Source organism: Ornithodoros turicata, chromosome 1, assembly GCF_037126465.1.
Source record: "Ornithodoros turicata isolate Travis chromosome 1, ASM3712646v1, whole genome shotgun sequence".
NCBI classification, from domain to species: domain Eukaryota; kingdom Metazoa; phylum Arthropoda; class Arachnida; order Ixodida; family Argasidae; genus Ornithodoros; species Ornithodoros turicata.
In genome coordinates, this window is record NC_088201.1 from 30,757,879 (window position 1) to 30,777,920 (window position 20,042).

General features: G+C 46.7%; 2 protein-coding genes across 3 annotated transcripts in view; one reads left to right on the forward strand and one right to left on the reverse strand.

Moving 5' to 3' along the window:
- Nucleotides 1-20,042, reverse strand: part of LOC135377855 (uncharacterized) — a 250,025-nt gene that overhangs the window by 189,992 nt on the left and 39,991 nt on the right. The gene's annotated exons all lie outside the window — the stretch shown is intronic.
- The window catches only part of LOC135377854 (PH domain leucine-rich repeat-containing protein phosphatase 2-like), a 95,467-nt gene that overhangs the window by 37,229 nt on the left and 38,196 nt on the right, over nt 1-20,042 (forward strand). For both annotated transcript variants that reach the window (XM_064610567.1, XM_064610565.1), the window contains exon 2: nt 12,066-12,922. In XM_064610567.1, coding sequence (XP_064466637.1) covers nt 12,555-12,922 — 368 coding nt within the window. In that variant the 5' untranslated portion in view covers nt 12,066-12,554. The remainder of the gene's footprint in view (nt 1-12,065; nt 12,923-20,042) is intronic.

Consider the following 20,042-nt stretch of genomic DNA (forward strand, 5'->3'; position numbering starts at 1 on the left):
TTGGTGCTTTCTTGAGAGAGCGTGGTCGAAACCAACAATTCACCCGTCTCCCCTATGTCTCTTCTCTGGAGAACTCGCCGCAGAGCTACTACCTCAAGCTGCATTCTTCCATGTGATCAGCAGTGCATAAGCTGGTTTGATTTCTTATCGTACAATAATGCGATATTGCCGTGTCGTCGTTAGGTTTTCATCCCCAGGGTCAACACCGAACGACATTATATCTTCTACAATAAATCCTACACGCAAGGCTACACACTGAAGTGATCCAGAGTTCTTGCGCATCTCAAAATAATAACCAGTACACTCAATCAAAATAACGTCACTGTAAAGTATATTTTTAAGTTTTATGCCACAAATTTTCATTTTCGCACGACTAAGCATGAGCCCGTACGCAGGACCAGCCAAAAAATCTTACCAGGAGAAATGCTCGCAGATGCTTACTGCACTCGAGACATTCGCGACGACCATATTTCTCGCGTAAAATCCCCTTGCAGTGACCGAACATTCCACCACAACCGAAAACATATTTCCTTTTAGGGTTTTGCTCTGCGCTTTTAAAGGGGCGGTCTCGTACAGTTCGATCGATTCCGTAAATAGGCTGAAATTTTATCGGTGATTATTACCGAAGCTTAGATGTAAACGTTTCATTCAGAACAGCGGTGTCGTTTTAGAGCAATTTGACGTAAAGTGCCGTAATAGCAGACGACGCACGTCGAGGGCATAAAACACCTAACTCGCAAAAAATCATGACAGTCGTCACGTACGTCGGTACATCACTCTGAATATGAGGGAAGTGCCGCACTCATCTCTCGGCTTCCTTCGTACTTCAAGGTTGCCTTCAAGTACAAAGGTTTGTCGTATTTCGTGTTAAATAGTGCTTACCTATAATGCCGTTAAGACCAGATATGTAGGCAGAGAGGGAACGTGTTGAATGTCCTTCGGTTGTGAAGGCAGACACCTAACTAAAAGCTGAACAAGCAGCATGCTGTTGCAACGGCTCAGTCGTCCTCGTTGCCGCCTGTATCTGCCCCACTGGGATCGTAAGCGCAATGCAGAAAAATTGCGGTATCGACGGTACCAAAATGAACAGTAATTGAAAATTGTATAGGGAAGCGGTAGAGGATCCCCTGCGTAGTGGTTAGCTAGAGAGGTCCTAAGACCAGATGCATGATAGGACAGGAACGTGTTGCGTGCTCGTCGGCTGTCGTGGTAGACACGCAACTGAAAGCTCAACAGGCTACATGTTCTTGCAACAGCTCAGTCGTCATCGTTGATAGCGGTTCGCACAGTCCTGACGCCCCACTGGGCTCGTAAACGTAACGCAGCAAATACCAGAGAATCAGTGCAGGGAACCGGTACAGGGTCCCCTGCGCATAGTGGTTAGCTCCAGAGGTCCTAAGACCAGATGCAAGGTAGGGAAGGAAAGTGTTGCGTATCCGTCGGCTGCGATGGTAGGCAAGGAACTGAAAGCTGGAACGGCTACATGCTGTTGCAACAGCTCAGTCGTCGTCGTTCGTGGCGGTCGGCACAGTTCTAATGCCCCACTGGGCTCGTAAGCGCAATGCGCAATGCATTGAAAATTGTGCACGGAACCGGTAGAGGGCCACCTGCATAGTAGTTAGCTGCAGAGGTTCTAAGGCCAGATGCAAGGCAGGGAACGAACGTGTTCTGTGCCCGTCGGCTGTGATGGCAGACACTGAAAGCTGAACAGGCAGCATGCTGTTGCAACAGCTCAGTCGGCGTGGTTGTCGACGGTTGGCACAGTTCTAATGCCTCACTGGACACACAAGTGCGATGCAGAAAATACCAGAAAATCGGCGAAAAATTGCGGTATCGATGGCATCAACGTGAAACACAATGGGAAATTGTACAGGGAACCGGTAGAGGGTAACCTGCATAGTAGTTAGCTGCAGAGGTCCTAATGCCAGATGCAAGGCAGGAAACGAACGTGTTCTGCGCCCGTCGGCTGAGATGGCAGACTCCGAACTGAAAGCTAAACAGGCAGCATAATGTTGCAACAGCTCAGTCGTCGTGGTTGTCGACGGTCGGCACAGTTCTAATATAAAGTCCCACTGGACACGCAAGTGCAATGCAGAAAATACCAGAAAATCGGCGAAAAAATGCGATATCGATCGCACGAAGGTACAAAAGACTTGGGAAATTGTGCATGGAACCGGTAGAGGGTCAGCTACATAGTGGTTAGCTGCAGAGGGCCTAAGACCAGATGCAAGGCAGGGAAGGAACGTGTTCCGTGCCCGTCGGCTTTAGTGGTAGACACCGAACTGAAATCCAAACAGGCAGCATGCTGTTGCAACAGCTCAGTCAGGTCGGCGCAGTTCTAATATAATGTCCAACTGTGCACGTAAGTGCAATGCAGTGAAAATACCAGAAAATCAGCCAAAAATAGCGGTATCGATGGTATACCAAAGGGAAAAATATTGAGAAAATTGTGCTGTGTCGTGGTTGCCGATGGTCGGCACAGGATTTTTTACAGGAAAAGCAGAATGTAGCAGTCCTCACTCGCACATACACGCACACACTCTCTGAACCCAGCATGCACTGTCAGTAATGATCACATTGGTCCACAAATTATCACTTATTGCACCAGGGGTTCGTGCTAAATTCGTACTAAAATTTATCATGTCTACTTCCCTACGTATCGAGGTCTTCCAAAAAGACACAACGGAATTATTTTCTGCTATTTTCAATGATATGTACGTTTGGCGGACGCGGCATATTTATTTTTCCCGGACGACAGCATTGTGCGAAATACCCACCAGTATTTACGTGTACATTCATTTAGCGCTGCCCATGCTCGTGGGTACTCTGGCGTATACCAGACGTTCGCTCGGAGGTACCCTAAAAGATCCACATTTGTTGACGCGCTATACCTCATGACTTCGTTCATGAAGAGAGAGGGCGTGGACTCTGAACATCTGAATTCCCACAAGCGGCATTATTCTAGATGGCTGACGAAGCTGAACATGACACCAGGTGGAATATTATTCAGATGACCAGACGGTTTCGATCCATGCGACTGCTCCGGTAAAACCTGTTAGGTTGTACGCAGAACCTCAATGACAAAAAGGACCAAGCAAGGCGTGGCTAACGGTAATGTTCACACAGGTTTAATGAAACATGAACAAGTGTCACGAGACGGGCGGCTGGTCCATCACTCAGCTGATAAAGATGGGGATGTAAGACAAACATGTGCTGCCCCCCATGAACGACACATTGTCCATATTATTAACACGCGATATACTTCATGACTTGGTTCATGAAGAGAGAGGGTGTGGACTCTGAACTTCCGAATCTCCACAAACCGCATTATTCTAGATGGCTGACGAAGCGAACATGACACCAGGTGGAATATTGGATGACCAGGCGGTTCACACATTTCGATTCATGCGACTCCTCCGGTAAAATCTATCTCAGAGTCAACCTTATGCACCTTTATTGGAACTTTGGAACATGAAATTTTGGGGGATAAACTACGGTGGCGCAGTCTGATGGCGGCACGGCCTAAAGCGTGTGAATCACACGTTCAACTCATACCATAACCGTGAGGCAAGCTGCATGGACCTAACGTAAATGAAACTAACCTGCCGCTGGCCTATTGCCGTAGTTTAGCCATTTTGAGGAAATGGTGGATTTTGAAAGATGATGCAAACTATCACTCACTATCAACGTTCAACTATATTCAACAGCCCAGAAGAAGAAAGGGTTTTCTTTCCCTTTCTTCCCCCGAGCTGTTGACCCACAATTCGCATGAACCTTTAACACGTCATATCTAACCCTTTAAATACCATGCTAATTATGAGGACGGTGCCCAGAAGAAGAACATTCTCTGTTCGAAATATCGGCGGCTATCGTCCTGAGGAACGCCCTTCATACCTCCTTACCGGTTCGCTGGATTTCTACCAGTCTTCGATGGGGTCGGGCTTTTTCTTGTACTGCTTGCCTCTGTTTGGCAAGTCACAGATACAAGCGACGGCATTTCCGAGTCCCGCTTCGTTTTCTGGAACGAGTTCGGTTGAACCCCAGAGTCCTTCGAACAGGTCTGGGATTTTACCGAAACCGACAGCGGTGCGACCCCCCTGCGCACTGCCTCGGAAAATATTCCTCCTTTCTGAAAGTTAAACTGTATTTTCGCAGATTTGTAAGCTATATTTTGTGTTATCTTTTGCTTGAGGGCCTCTTTCTCTTCCTGCCAGCGAGGACAAGACCTCGAGAACACCGGGTGATCGCCTGAGCAGTTCTAGCACTTTACCGGGTTGTTGCAAGATTCTGGAGGGTGATCTTTTCCAGCGCACTTTGGGCACGTTGTTTTTCTTCGCCAAGCTTGAGAACTGTGCACAAAGCGTTGACATTTGAAACATCTTCGAGCGTTTGGTATGTAGGGTCGAACGTTGCAGTTAAGGTACCCTGCTTTGATTGCGGTTGGGAGTGTATGTAAGCGAAAGCACAGTATGATGTGCTTTGTTTTGATCCGTCAATGCCATCCCAACGCATAACATCCGTTGGGCGGATTATTATTAGTATTGATTGGGAAACTGTAAGACTACATCCACGCGAATACATGGGGACTCGATGCGCTCGGCATCAATCTCGTATTTGAGTATGATGAGCGATATCACATTAAGGTCAGTGCCACAGGGCATCGCGTTGAAGTGTCACCGTAAAGGGGCAGCCGCATCAGACACAAGCAGTGCAGAGACATCAGAAGGGGAACATCAAGGAATAAGACCGAGGTCGAGAGCAAAGAAAAAAAAATAGTTGACACACCGCGACTAAGACTGAGGGAGGACTTCAACTGCATGATGTTGCGGTGAATGAGCATACAATCCCTTCCGCTAGCTTCCTTCACTCTGACGTCGAGAAGAGGTCTACGTCTTCTGCGGGTCTGCTTCCCACACTTCAGGACGTTGTAATTCGGACCTAGATCTGAAGCAGAAGAAAGCGAAGTCAAGGGCAGAAAGAAGATGCTTCAAACGCACCATTACTCGTCACCGAACAAATCCGTGCCGCAAGAAAGTGAAATGTTTCCACAGCCAAGGGAAACATGTCACATCGATGTCTGATCCTAACTGGACGATTCCCAAAACAGAAGTCACAGCTACAGAAAGCACTGTCGTAGTTTGTGCCTCTCCTACGGTGACCAACTCAGTCGAGGTCATGTGCCTTCAGGCCTTCCGGTCATGGGTAACATCGAAGAACAATCACCCATACGTCAGAAGGCTTTTCGACAGCGGAAGCTAAAGAACTTTCATTCGGGAAGACGTATTAAAGAAGCTTAAATGGCCAGTGATCGCAGAACCCGAAGTCTTGCAATAGAGTATTCTATATAGGTATGTTAGATGAAGCCTACAGGTGAAGCTCCGTAGCCTGTTTACCCCAGAAGAGGTCACGCTATAGAAGCGATTGCGGTCCCGGTGGTCTGTAAAAATATCCGTGCTATATCTGTCGATGGCCATCAGTTAATGCGTCCGAAGGAAGAAGGGCTAGACCTAGTGGATATGGTGACCTTTTCAGGAGTTCCGAAAATGATGGAATTAGTATCCTCATTTGAGCTGACCAGATGTGGCGACTACTCACAGGCGAAGTCAAAAAGTACGAGATAAACGAAAACCTTATGGCTATGAACTCAGGACTAGGATGGACGTTCCAAGGATCGAGTACCGTACAAAGCTTAGTTGTCAGACAGATAAAGGGGATGATCTGCTTCCTTCGTACCGTCACAATAGATGCATGACAAGGCGATGTTAATAATCCGCATTCTGTGTAGTACAACAATAATGAGAAGACAATTAGGAGGAACTTTAATTAAAAACGTTAACAAGACTTTCGTGCGGAGCCTGTGCTTCATCAGGTTACAGAGTAGCGATATACACATAGCACGTATGCATACCAGTCGAAAGGGATGGAAAGAGGAAAATATACAAGAAAAATAGTAATGCAAAATACGAATATAAACGAAGACACCTCCTGAAGCCGAGGGAGATGAAACAAAAAGCAAACTACAACAACAACTACATGATTTTGAGGTGATGAATGGGGAGTTTCATCCTCTACTCCATTGCCGGTGGTGACGTGGGGAATGAAATAATGAGCCCCTTCACAATAAAGATCGAAGTCCTATGGTGTCCAAAAAGGTCAAAAGAGCTTTGAGGGCAGAGCGTTGGTGGGCTAGATTTGGCCAGGGGCCAAGTCATTTTGAGAGGGGGTGGGGGCGAGAGTCCAGCTGATTAAGAGATCCGGAGAGTGCGCTTCGGGAAGGTTGATAGTGTGGGCAATGAAGAAGAATGTGCTCTAGATCTCCTGGAGCACCGCAGTGACAGCATCTGGGAGAGTCAACTCGTCTTATGCGATAACGCCACTGAGCTGTAAAAGCCACATCGAGACATCCGATGAATTAATGCAGCATCTTGACGAGAGGTGTTTCATGGCACGCGGAAGGCGAGCGTTGGATCAACTCCTCTCAGCATAGATGGGGGGAGAATGTCAGTTGTCTACTGGCGGGAAGCCAGGGGTGTCACGATGCGTCGAAGAATGGAACGACAGTCTCCTCTCAGCAGTGCACTACTCGTCCGTCTCCGAGACGAGAGAGCTGCTTCTTCGCGCTGTCGGCCTGTTCATTCCCCACGACACCACAATATGCTGGAACCCGCTGGAGAACCAGCGTGTGCCCTGCTTCGTACACAAGGTAGTAAGCCATTAACACATCCGTCACTAGGGGTGCGGATGAGCCTCATATGCCAGAATTTTCAATAGCTTGCAGTGCAGATTTTGAGTCAGTGAAGTCTGCCCATTCCCGCGGGGTAAAAGCAACGATGTGCTGCAGGAAGAAAAGGATAGTATAGAGATCCGCAGCTGTTGATGAGGTTGAATGCAAAAGGCATCGTCCTTACACTGCGCCTGCGGATGGTATGACGAATGCCGAGGCAGACTTGCCGTTTCTAGATGCGCCATCTGTATATGCTGCTGCAGACGTAGAAACCTTCTCGTCTACCAGAGCATAGAAATGGGCTCGAAGGACTTCAGGGGGAACCTGGTCTCTTCGTTCCAGAAGGTTCGGAAGACTTAGGAAGGTGGGTGGTACCGGCAGAGACCTAGGGGCTTCCGGCGGTGTTACGTCCTTAGCTAGAGAAGCCAGTGAGACTCTGGCGCGTCCTTTGCGCTACTCGAGGGAAGTCACTTTCAGGGCGGTATTGAATTTTTCGGAGGAGCGGATGACGGGGAATGTGCGCACGCAAATGTAGGAAGTGCCAAGCCGTTTCACGTAGAACCTCAACCGGGAGTTCACCAGCTTCAACCAGGACTTGCCGTGTTTCAGCCATTCTTGGAACTCCAATGCAGCGACAAGGCTTCGAGCAAACAGGGTCCGAAGGGTATTTAATGATGTTGTGGAAATCCTGTGCAGGATTGGAAGTCTGTAAAGCACAGCCGCCTTCACCAAAGCCGTGTGAACTGCTAGAAGGGAGCGCTGATCATAGCCCAATCCTGAGCCAGAAAGTTGCTGAATTGCAGGGAGCCATCGCTGCACTTCAAGGTGCTTCATGTGGCGAGCCCAACGCAGGTCTTAGTCGATGAGCACGCTAGGGAAGCGATGGAAACGTACAGGCTCAGACTTCTTGGCACCAACCCAAACGGAGAAATTTGTCATAGCCTTGCGTGTGAAAAGAAGCTCGACGCACTTTTCGGGTGAAAGGTCCATTCCAAGTTGCGTGAGGTACGTATGGACATTATTTAAAGCCAGCTGCTAGCGGCGCTGAATGGCTGGGCGTGACTTTCCTACAGTTCAAAGGGCAACGTCATCTGCATACACATAGAACGCCTCTTTGCGAGTAATTATCAATTTTAGGCCCGCCTTCACCACACTAAAGAATGTCGGACTCCGGTTGACTCCAAGACTTCAGGACCGAACTGTCGCTGTCCGTACATCCCAAGGCGAGAGCCGTAAGCATCATGTTCATCAATGAGTTCCCCAAGGAACAAAAAGCAAAACGCAAAGCAGACCAGACCAGACCCACAACTAGCGAAAGAAGGTCCACAAAGGGCCACGGGTAACACACACACACACAACAGGGGAAGACAACAGCGCGGCCGGCCAAAAACCTCAAGACGACCCTTTCGACATAGAATTTAAACCGTCTGTTTTTAACCTAGCCTGGAAAATGTTTTGGGAGTTGGAAAACCTCAGAATCTCTGACGAGACCCGACCATCGAAGCACGACAATGTATTGACCAGTTCGAGAAGTGCACAGAAATCAACAAAACGCGTTACGAAGTGATGCTACGTTCACACTACGTCAGTGAACGCCGCGAATGTCGCGAACGACGATGCCGGTGAACTTGTCACGTTCACACAGCAATCCGTGAATCCCGCGGACGCCGCGAAGGTGCCGAAAGCCGCAGCGCGAGAGTAGAGATTGCTTCTACCATGGTGGTAGTGGTGGTGGTGAAAGGGCTTGCCGTTGTCGGCCTCACGTATGTGGGCAACGTCACGACTGACGCCCTGGGGAAATGTGCGTCCTGGGCCGACTTCTAGGGGAACTGTGCCGACATATGTCTGAAAGCGTCTGAGGAAAACCCAGGAAAAACCCCAGACAGCACAGCCGGCACCGGGATTCGAACCCGGGTACCTCCCAGTCTCGACGTGACATGGCCACCACGCTAACCACTGACCCACGGGAGCTGGTACCTCCATGGCTTCTACTTTCCAGGCACTCCCGTCAAAAGTAGAAGCCAGCTCCATGGCTTCTACTTTTGACCGGAGTGCCGGGAAAGACGCGAGTCTGGACCAATCAGCGCGCTCCGCGAGCGAGAATGCTGGGACGGGAGAACAGCGGCGTAGACAACAAACATGGCAGGTGCGTAACCTGGTCTACGAAATTCTAATCAAGACTCTAAGGTAGAGCTATATGTTGTACGACAGCTAACGCAAGAGGAGCGGAAACGTAGATATGAAGACCGCATCATAGCAGCTGCTGAAAGAAGACGAGGAAGTAAGTGTGTCAACTGTGTTGAGACATGTGTAGACTCACGTCGTCTGCTGCTCGAAGCGGGCATCGCTTTACAGGTTGCTGTATAAAACGCAATAAATACGTATTTGGCAATTGTTATTCTGATGTATCACAACGACATTTTACGTATTACACGTGTGGAGCTTGAGTGCAGTTCGAAGAATGAAACGGATCAGTTTTTGTAGCGGAGTACGGTGGTGCCGGTGCCAGTAGTACCGGCGTTCGGAACACAGTGTGAACGAGAGGGTCGCGAATGCCGTAAAAGCGGTGAATGAGTTCCCCGCGTTCGCGGCCTTCGATGATGTAGTGTGAAAGTAGCATGAGACTTTCCTGAAAGACACCGACCATGCCGTTAGATGATGACTTCAATGTCGCGAAAACACGACTCAGGAAGTTGGTCGGCAGGCTAAGTCGAGACAATACGCTACTTCAAGAGCATGACAGTGCAATACGTAGTTATGGGGACAGCGGACATGCAGAGGAGGTACCTCAACGAGATCATGTGTCCCGCACGCATATACGCATGCCTGCATCACGCGCGTTGAAATAATAATAATAATAATAATTGGGTGTTTACGTCGCGAGACAACTGAGATCATGAGCGACGCCACAGCGGTCGGTCTGTGGATTGCTTTTGCCCACCTGAGGGTTCTTTAACGTGCGATGAAAGCTCATCACACGGCACCCCGTATTTAACGTCCCTCGCGGAAGACGGCGTGTCTAAGCAACTTGCACCCTGCCACCAAGTTGCTGGCGTCCTCGGCCGGGTTCGAACCCGCGATCTCGGGATCAGAAGGCGAACACGCTACCAACTGAGCCACCGAGGCCGGTGCGCGTTGAAATATCGAACGCCGAATTTTGCAATGCAAATAATCCGAAACCGCGAGCATCAGAAGTGCAGGGAGGACTGCGGTCATTCCACGTCAGAGGGTCGCGTGACTTTGAGCGATGGCGATGATTGGAGTAGGTGCTGATCTAGTGGCCTGATCAACCGCTTTGCGGCCCAAATAAGTCGGCGATGACGTAGGTCATGCGCTCCTGAGGAGTGCGGTTTCGGTTCATTTGCGTAGCAATATTCGGCAATGGATGTTTCAACGCACGTGCTCCTTTCAGGATTTTTTAAAAGCTATAATTTTTTTCAGTGAGGACTGTCTCCTGTTATGCTGTCTCTTTTGGCCAAAACTCATCTCTAATTGAAGAGTTAATAAATTTTAGGTAATTAGTCGTCTAGTAGTTACATACTCTCAGAGATTATGCCCGCTTCACCTACAACTGAAGCGTAAAAACGGCATCTATGCTGCTCTCATATCTTTTTTATAAAAAAAAATTGTAAAGAATAGGAAAAACGCCCTGTATATACTGGTATGCGAGACGATGATGATGAAGGACGAATAGCAACCATACGTGTTTGCATGACGTAATTGCGTAGGCCTGTACTTTCCTGATTTTTGCCTTCATTTTCAAATTCTGGTGTAGTTAACGTTGTCGACAGGAGTTGATGAAACACCGCTGCATTCGCAGACATCATGAAAGACTTTGCAATTAAAGGTGCGAATTGAAGACTTACGTGCAATAATGGTACAAGTTGTATTGGGACTGCAGTGCACTTATACCATTATTGCCCATAGGTCTTCAATTGTAATATATGCGCATGCATAACCAGATGGCCATTCAACAGAAGCGTCGAAAAGGGTAGAACGTCCCTGGTGTTCCATAAAGGACGCGAAAGGTAGTGGGTATTCCGTTGCATCGGGACGGCATGCAAGGGCGAAAGAAAAAGTAAGGAAGGCCGTGACAGAAATAAAAGCGAATATTTTGCTTCTCACCAATGCCAGCGCGAGAAAGCGGTGTGGATGTGGATCGACCGAAATTTTCGTCGGAATATGTACTTCGAAGAAATCCCACATGCTCACGTATAGGGACGTCGTGCCTGTGTGTGTGTGTGCGTTTTCTGCTCTTCTCTGACACCACTCTGACACGCTCTCAGAAAAAAGACGAGCCTTGGACAGTTGAAATATGTCAGCCACGAAAAACCCAAACAGAGGCGGGATTTGAACCACGCATCTCTCGATAACCGGTCGAGCGCATTGACCAATTCGACCAAGCTGGTATCTGCTCCTACACCTCTTATCATTCACACAGACAGACAGACAGAAACACACACACAGACACTACACAAATACGAGGCAGCGGCATCTGGTGAACATGATGGAAAGTAATTGTTCTGAGGCTAGAACATACATACAGACAGACAAACACAACACAACACAAGCCTCAAGTCGCCTGGGAACAGATGACTGCCATATTTCAACTGTTCATGTTCCCAGGCAACTTGAGGCTTCTGTTCTGTTTGTCTGTTTGTATGCTCCAGCCTCAGAACAATTACTTTCCATCACGAGCCTTGTGTTGTGATGTTCGTTTTGTGTTTTATCCGTGTGTCTTCCCCCCAAGCTCAGTGGTGCCAACGCCGACTATAATAGTTCGTCACACAGACATTGGGGGCACTACGATTCACCACAGGCAGCTCACGGCATTCGCGCTCCAGATAAAGGACAATGCATTAGCCTACAAGTAGAGATTATAGTTTTAATTGAGCACCATGATGTCCCGCGCGTGCCAAAAATCCCACACACATGCACACGGATGAAAACGCATAAGAATATGTAGTGGCAATGGCTGCCGTTGCTAGGATCATACGCACAAAACATCTCTACCATGCCGTTTTCCACCATTTGCGGGAGATAACACACGGAAAGAAGAACGTAGCATACACCGTCTGAGGTTCTCAAAACAAAAAGAAAAACAGAAAATGTCATTTAAAATTTCATCGACGCCACGTATATGTCTCGCCGTCTCTTGAAACGGGACATCCCTTTCCCACCGTGATTCGCTACGACAGCGTGTACATTCGAAATGGAATACGTCGGAGAAATTTGTTTTTTTAGAGCAAGAGCGCAACGCCAGTTCGCTCCCTCTCTCCCAGTGGAACAAAGCGCGGTTGAAAGGAGGCGAAGATCTTTGAAAGAAACTTCCTTTGTGCAGGCGCCGAAGAAACCGCTCAGGGATTGCCGATCTGAGACGCTGGAAACAGGTGGCTCTCTGTCGGTGCATCTGGGGGAGAAAAGAAGAAAGGATATCTACCCTCGCCACCCCTCGCAACTTCCTGAAAGTTTCACCTCGTGTGCCCCTCGTCGTCCAGGTGTGCACCGGACGTCGTTTATTGGTCTTGTATAGACGGCCTCCGATACGGTTCGTCGTCTGGTCGAGCAACAACGCCGTTGCTGTCTTGGAGCACCGTTTTCTTGCACGCCTTTCGAGCTCCTGATAAATCTTCTTGGAAAGTGCGCCTTTGGGCATGCATTTGTGCTGGACTGGCGCTGTGTGTTCTTTCAGCAATAGTTGACTGGACTGATTCTGGCGACTGCCTGGACAACAAGCGTCGATGGGAGTGAGCACCTTCGTTTGCCGTCTGTTGTAAAGCAGTAACAACAGCCTTGTGTCTGTGCTGGACCAGTTCTAGAGAGTTCCACGATGACAACAGGTAGTCCAGACTCTACGGAGACTGAAACTGGATCTGACACCGGATTCGACACAGCTTCGGATCCTACTTCAGTGAGCGGCAGTAGATCACCTGTTCACGATGCTGTGTTATCAAGTGACGCTGACTTGCAGGGCCATAACTTGCCTCATAGTGGTCATGTCCTAGACCTACGACACAGGAGCCTCGACAGTTCGGTAGTTTGTGGAGCCTTTTCCGAGACCCTGGAGAAACTTAATGTGTCCGACTGTCAAATGCATGACGTACCAGAAGGAGTATGGGACACCACGAATATTCAGGTGCTTAACATTGCTGCCAACTTTATCGAAAGCTTACCAGGCACTATTGGACAACTACAGTGGTGAGTACAATTAGGCTGTTTTACGCAATAGAGTGCTACGATAATTATATCTCCACGCGTGAAAGTGTACTGGACATCCCGTTTATGTTGTTTACATGTCTCATATTGTGATATGCGACTATCTCGCTTGCATACCTGAGGAAGATGGTCGCACACACCAAATTTATTGTTGTATCTTTTGTGTTTTTCATCCTATAAAGCTCAATGAAACTCTATATAACGTCTGACGCTTAAATGCTTTGAGACTGTGTTGAACTGTTGAACTTCTTGTTCTCTATTTCTTTTTTTCTGGACGAATATACCCGCGTGATATCTTACACATGAAGCAGAGACGTGCAGTATGAAAGAACTCCATGTCTATAGTTTCATAGTTTTCTTTCATCTGCAGCTTTTTTTTTCTTTATATAAAGGTAGACCAGAACACTTCCAGGTCAATAGTCTGTCCAAACTATGGTAAGGGCACCAGTGTATGCGTTGTTCTCGTAATAGCATGGTGGAAGACTCTAAGATGTCTTTGTCTCGTACTTTGGAGAAGGATATATTTAACTAGGTAGAAAACAGCGCAGAGACGGGACACGAAGAAGAAACAAGTGCACACACAGAGCGCTGACTAGCAACTATATATATATATTTAAGCATCGTTGCATTATTGATAGTGGTCTCCTACGCTGTTAGGACCAGAGTTCGCCTACAGTGTCAACAGATGTTCATGACATTGCTGATGCGCACGAAAACACCTAAGGTTGGGAAGAAAACTACAGTGTCTTCACGCGTGAAGATGGAACCGCCATAGTAGAGTTACAGCTTGTATATTGAAGACACTCTTGTTGAGCACTCTCTCTACGCATACGGTTTATAATCAGACGACCCTTGACACTGGCGGATGAGTCGCTTACAGCTTTCTATAGCAACATTTTTATAACAAACATTTTTCTACAGCGCCATTGGCGGTGACATTGTATGGAAATACTCTTGCACATGTATCGAGCGTAGTTAAAAAGGCCACCCCTTGTCTGTCGTCAAGTGATGTATGTTCACTACATATATCATACTATACCTGTTTACTGCACTTAATTATTATATTAATCCAGTAGCTTCCTAAGTGCCCTTTATTTCACTGTGCCTTTATGAATAAAAAGCGCAATAAATTTTACTTTAAATAGTGATGGGCAATTGAGACCACCTGTGCGGACGCCATGCAGTTCCAAAAGTTATAGCGAGTCTGAATGTTAGTTGCACTAGCTTCTATGTCGTGCCTTTGATTTCTTCGGCGTACTTTCAAGATTTTACGCGTAGAGCACATGATACATCGCCCTTTGGGGGATGAGCAAGGGCAACACTCTGAAGCACTTCTCAGTTTTACGACGTGTGAAATATGTTGATGAAACATGACGCTTTGGTTCAAACTAACTGGCAAAAAAAGAAAGCTTTTGTACGAAAATGTGGGCTCTGTATAGTTGACCTTTGCCTCGGATTTCGAGTAATTTTATCGAATTTTGAAAACTACGAGAACAGCACGACAAATTTCTCAGCGAGGGTTTATTTGCACAACCTTTAACCTCCTTTGGGGTTTTCTGGGTATTTAGTAATGTTGGCTTGTGCAAATAAACCCTCGCTGTCTCTCAGAAATATGTCGTGCTGTCCTCGTGTCTCGGTTTTTGTCATTCAATCATTATGCAGCAGCTTGTCTGTGCCCTTCCCCCTTCTTTCGAACGCTCTTACACAATCTCCAAATGTGTCGCGAATTTGCCCCCATCTGTATCAAAATGCGCTCCGTGGTACAAAGGTCGCAACTGCAAAAAGCATAAGGCTTCTACTTTTTTGAGAATCCCTAGAAGAATTATTCGACCACGCTCAGTCCACCGTTATATTAAGCGCCAGAAGAAAGGGTATCGTCTCGCCACTCGAATTTCCTTCTCGCCGCTGCCACAGATACGAGAAGGTCCTTGCCCTTCCGGCGCAAAGTCTTGCACTAAAGGGACGGAGGACGAAGTGATTGCACATCTCCAAGCGATAGCCCATACGTTTTTTCGTCATGTATTTTACGTCTTTATTGCTATTTCACGTGAAAATATAAAACACTCGATACATATGGACGGCCCAGTGCGAAATATTCGATGAACCTTCTAGTCCTTCTGTTACTATTGGACTAGGGAACGCGTTTTGTGTAGATTGGAATAAATTCGTAATGCGCTTCCTGATTCGGAATGAAAACATAACAAACGCACACAAGCAAGTTGATGTTCCAATTGGGAAAAGTAGATTCCTCGCAATTAAAATATGAACAAATTATTTGCAGTATGTGGCGAACTATAAGGATACGCATATCATTGTTCTAGAAGTGCCCAGGATGCCCAGATAAGTACCCAGGATGCAATCATTACACGTTTCTCTCGCGTCGCAAAAATGAAAGGCATCATCCAAGTCCCCCCTCCCCCAAGCTTTACAATGTAATAAAGGCACTATACCGCCGCGCAGCATTTCAACGACCCGTCAACATGTTCACCTGCTTTACGGCTATAGGGACGACGCTGGTTACGACCAAACAGACACCACTCTGCGTGCCTTACGGTCTGCTATTATGTTTAGTGATGTGTTCCCCTCTTCGAGCTGCTCTATCTCCCGTAAAACGTCTGTTGCGCCTCCAACAGCCATGAAACGCTACTTTTGACAGGCGATCCAAATGCATGGGGCGAGGTCATTTTTCACAATCGTTTCTCCACAACGATAGGTCCACGAAAATCCCATTGTTTGGAAAGCATTTTTAACTTTTCGTTTTAAATGTAATTTTTATTGCGCTTATAAAACGTTATCGAAGAGTTTGAGATCCTAGGCCTGGGCCTATAGGATCGCAAACTCTTCCTATAACTTTTATACAACTCCGCGCCAATGGGTTGTTGTTATTGTTGTGGTGGTGGTGGTTGCTGAATGTTGTGTAGTTGCAGCATCGCTTTTAAGGGTGAAACTTTTAGTCTCTGTCACATCGAGCTTTCGAGTAACCGAAGGCTGCAATCAAAAGTAATCGAACCAAAAGTAATAAAAAGATTAGCGCGGTTCCGTATTTTTCGAATACCGAAGCGAATATCTGTATTGGCCTATTCGATTTGATTTCGAATCGAATATGGAATTCTCTATTCGAACTTCGAAGTTCGAATCGAAAGCGATGTCTCATCCAAACCGATCAATACATATTGAAATAGTTCCGAAGTTTCACTCGAAATCCCAAAAGCGCCACAAGGGTATAAAGCAAAGCGAGTTCTGCTTAATACCAAGATTGGTATGAATATATCAAGTACATATGACGTATATCCCCGACACATGTCCGTTCCCTTATGTTTGTATAACTGTTCGTTTTATATTTGCTTCAAGTACATAACTATTCCGCTCGCATTCGCTTCGGTTTTAAAATGACTATTTACATAGTCCTACTGAAGATCGAATTACTGTTGAAACATACGTCAATGGCCAAATGACAAGGCAAGTGGCTGAAAGCAGCAGGAAAAGTGTTACCCGTTTAGATGCAACTAGTAGTAATAATAATAATAATAATCAGTAATACATGTTCCACGGCATGACAACATGGTAACAAGAACAAGGTTTAGGCTTTCTACTCTTCGGACTAACCCGATAAAAGCTGATAAACTCTGATAAGTTTTCAGGGATATTGTCATCGACTGCCATTCTTCATGTTCGCAATCATGAGGGCCCAAACAAGCAAAGTGTTGGTACCCTATTCTCTGAATTAAATAAGCGCGCATTTAGATACTACCTATTTATGTAAATTTTAGTGAGCCATATATACCTCGTATCATGTCCATTCTGTCCGCGCATTGTCGACACAGCAAGGTGGCACCTCTGCTTGGTTTTACTTTTCCTGTGAGTGTATGTCTCACTTATGTGGAAAAACACCACGAAGTCGCATACATATATGTGAAACTTTCAAAGGACTCCACCGAAAAAAATCCTGACAAGAGTCATCCGAACGTCCTCAGATAGAAATTTGGACAAGTCGTCGATAATAATCACGTGACAAAATATAAATTGTATCGCAATACTATATAATACGTAGTGTTGTAATACCCCCTTTTTTATATACCATATACAAAAAAATGAGAAATTTTGTAAAGTTGAAGAAGTTGGAACAGTTTCCACTTAGTCCGCAATATATTGAATAGTTGAATGAGAGAATTATTTTTATTGAAGTACGGCCACGCTGGGAACTGCATATACCAAAAGCGTTAAGACATCATGGATATAGCTGGAATCATTAGAGAGCATGACAACAACCGAGAAGCACCGAGGCAAAGATACACAGACACAAAGAGACCCTCAAACATAACAAGAGTTATTTATTTTTTCCACTCAACTTATATCTGGGGCCAAACTGTTTTCGGGTTAAACCGCGATTCCTCTCGAATATTCCCTTCTGAATTAGTTTAGGACCAATTCGCGTTAAACCCTATGTCTCCACGAATTCTAATCACGTATCACGTGCATTAGCAATTAGTACGCGTGTCTGATGTAAATATTATTTGAGTGCAACAATAAAATGTACGAAGCACACTTAATGCTTCAACATGTGGAGCTTGTCACTACAAATGGTGGTGATGGAACACTGGCGGGCAACATCACGACTATCGGAGGGGGGATCGTGCGTCCTGGGCAGACTTCACAGGGATCTGTGCCGGCACATGTCTTAAAGCGCCAGAGGAAAACACCCGGACAGCACAGATGGCGCAAGGACTCGAACCTGGGTCATGGTGAGGCATGTATGCTTGACCATTGACCAATGTATGTACTTCAACTGCAGGCGACTTGTTGGAGAGAAAGAAATTAATAACTCGAAGGGCATCCGAATGTGTTTTAGCACCCAAATTCACCCAGAGTTACAGATTCAAAAATAGCATCCCCCGAAAATCGTCGAAGTGGGGCAAGGGGGAGAGTTGAGTGGACAAAATATATAATTCTTGCTGTGTTGTGTGTGCGCCCCTTTGTGACCGTGCCCCTCGGGTGTCAACATGCATCAGTACCCGCTTGCCTCTTTGTCCTATCATTAGAGGGCTCTAGAATAGCGTGCTTAAGCGCCTTGGGGACCCAAAGAAATGAGGGGTCGTCAGAGCGCATGCCCAGAACCCAAATAGCGTTTCGCCGTATAACGACTCATTTTTTTTATTTTTTATTTTTACACTCAACAGCGTTTGGGTACCCGATCCTAAACTTGCCTTGTGTGATGTCCCAGAGCGGCGCATCTCTTCAAATACATCAGATGACGGAAGAATTATTTTCTTACATCATATTTACACAGGCCTTCATATCCTATGTGTGAAAGACCAATTGCGTGCCCGACCTGCACCCGACCTTGCGGTTCACGAATCTTTGTCCTGCAGGCCCGTTGACCTTTTCGGTCGTTTTTGGAGGACCTTCACGGAAGCAACCGAACGTAGAGACGCGCTGGAGTCATATCTAGGCGAATGCCGCAGCTGCAAGTCGGAAAGAAAGAAAGCGGATCTTGCTTCTAAATAGTGCAGATGCTGCTAAACGCATGAAGCTTAATATGCCAGCAACCACCGTCGAAAACGGGTCACCGGCACGCAAGTGAGCAAAGAAGTGGTCATGTGATCAAGGAGGAATACAATGGCAGTTGTATTGTGAATGCCGCGCGATGTAGTTGTCGACATACTGAGCAAGCCAGAGCGTGTAACCTTGCTCTCCCCTGTTCCATGTCTTCATTACCTATGCATTCGTACTAATTACATTAGGCCATCATAAAGTAATTTGATATGCAAACGTGACGCTCTTTCTTTTTTCGAATCATCAGGGCATCGTCGAATGAGAAGCAGCGAAGCGTTCTGTAATCATTACTTTCGAAGGCCGAAAGCAAAAACGCTTCAGATGACGCTGCCGAGCGACTGAAAAATGAACATCGCTAGCAGTGAACCACATCATTAAAGAGACGGTGGGGACTTTTTAAGCAGTGAGCCTTTTAAAACGCATGGGCTGGATTTCGATTAGGCAATTTGTCCAAAATGCATTCAGGTAACATACATATTTCGTTTGCTCGATAAGACCGGTCCATTTTCCGTGGATAATGGCCGCTGCTAAAGTGCTGGGTAAGCATAGCGAAAATCGAAGAAACATTACTGGAAGGTTCAGACAAACTACATATCGAATGTGCTCTGGTCGACATAAGAAAGGCAGGCTGGGCAACAGGCGGCGTCCGCAATTCTAGCGAGAAGTATCGGATTACGAGAGGTTCTGGTCACGCAAGTCTTAAATTTCATTGCCTCGAAATTGTGAACCAGAGTGCAGAGTACAATGACCTAAAATGAGTAAAAGGCGAATGGTTCGTCTGCATCTGCGAAGCAATGAAGCTCCTGCTAAGGTTGTATTAAAGGTATGACCATGCACTTAAACGCGTCACATCGTAGGAATCATCGATCGCAGCAAAATTATCTGGTTATTCCACTCCGAGGAAACAGGTATTGCAACTTGGTGTTTCTAGTTGAGAACGTGAAGTCGCACATGATTTACACGTACCTGTTTTGTTCTCGTCTGCACTGAACTTGGATATTGTTCCGTGAGCGTACAATGTTCCAGTTTTCTTCACGTTTTCGTAACATGACAGCCCATCCGTTTACCTAAAAAAATCGAATTTACAGATTCCGTGATGGACGACCATCTAGCAACGTTTTCAGAAGGTTTTTCGCACAGCGCTTCACGTAGAGGGCATAAGTTGTCGTCGACCGTGAACCTCTTGCGGGATATACCGCTCATTCTCGGAACCTGTGGCCTCTCCTCGTTGTCAGCCGACATTACACTCGACGGGGGAGTCGGGAAGAGGAACCCGTTTCAGCTATCGTGAGTCGTACGTCGGTAAAACGCATCCTCCACGACTCAACCAGCTGTGCTCTAATTGGCTGGTTGTGATAGGGAGTCTGGCAGCTCCTGACCCCTACTAATCGTAAACACGCACTCACGTTGCGAGTTACAACGCCGTAAGGGCACCACTGCGCAGCACATAGGGCTGTAATTTCATACTTCTAGAACTGTGAGCAAGTTCAGTATCGCGTTCTCTCGGGCGATGTTTGTTGTTCATCCTATGTGCGCTATATTTTCATTC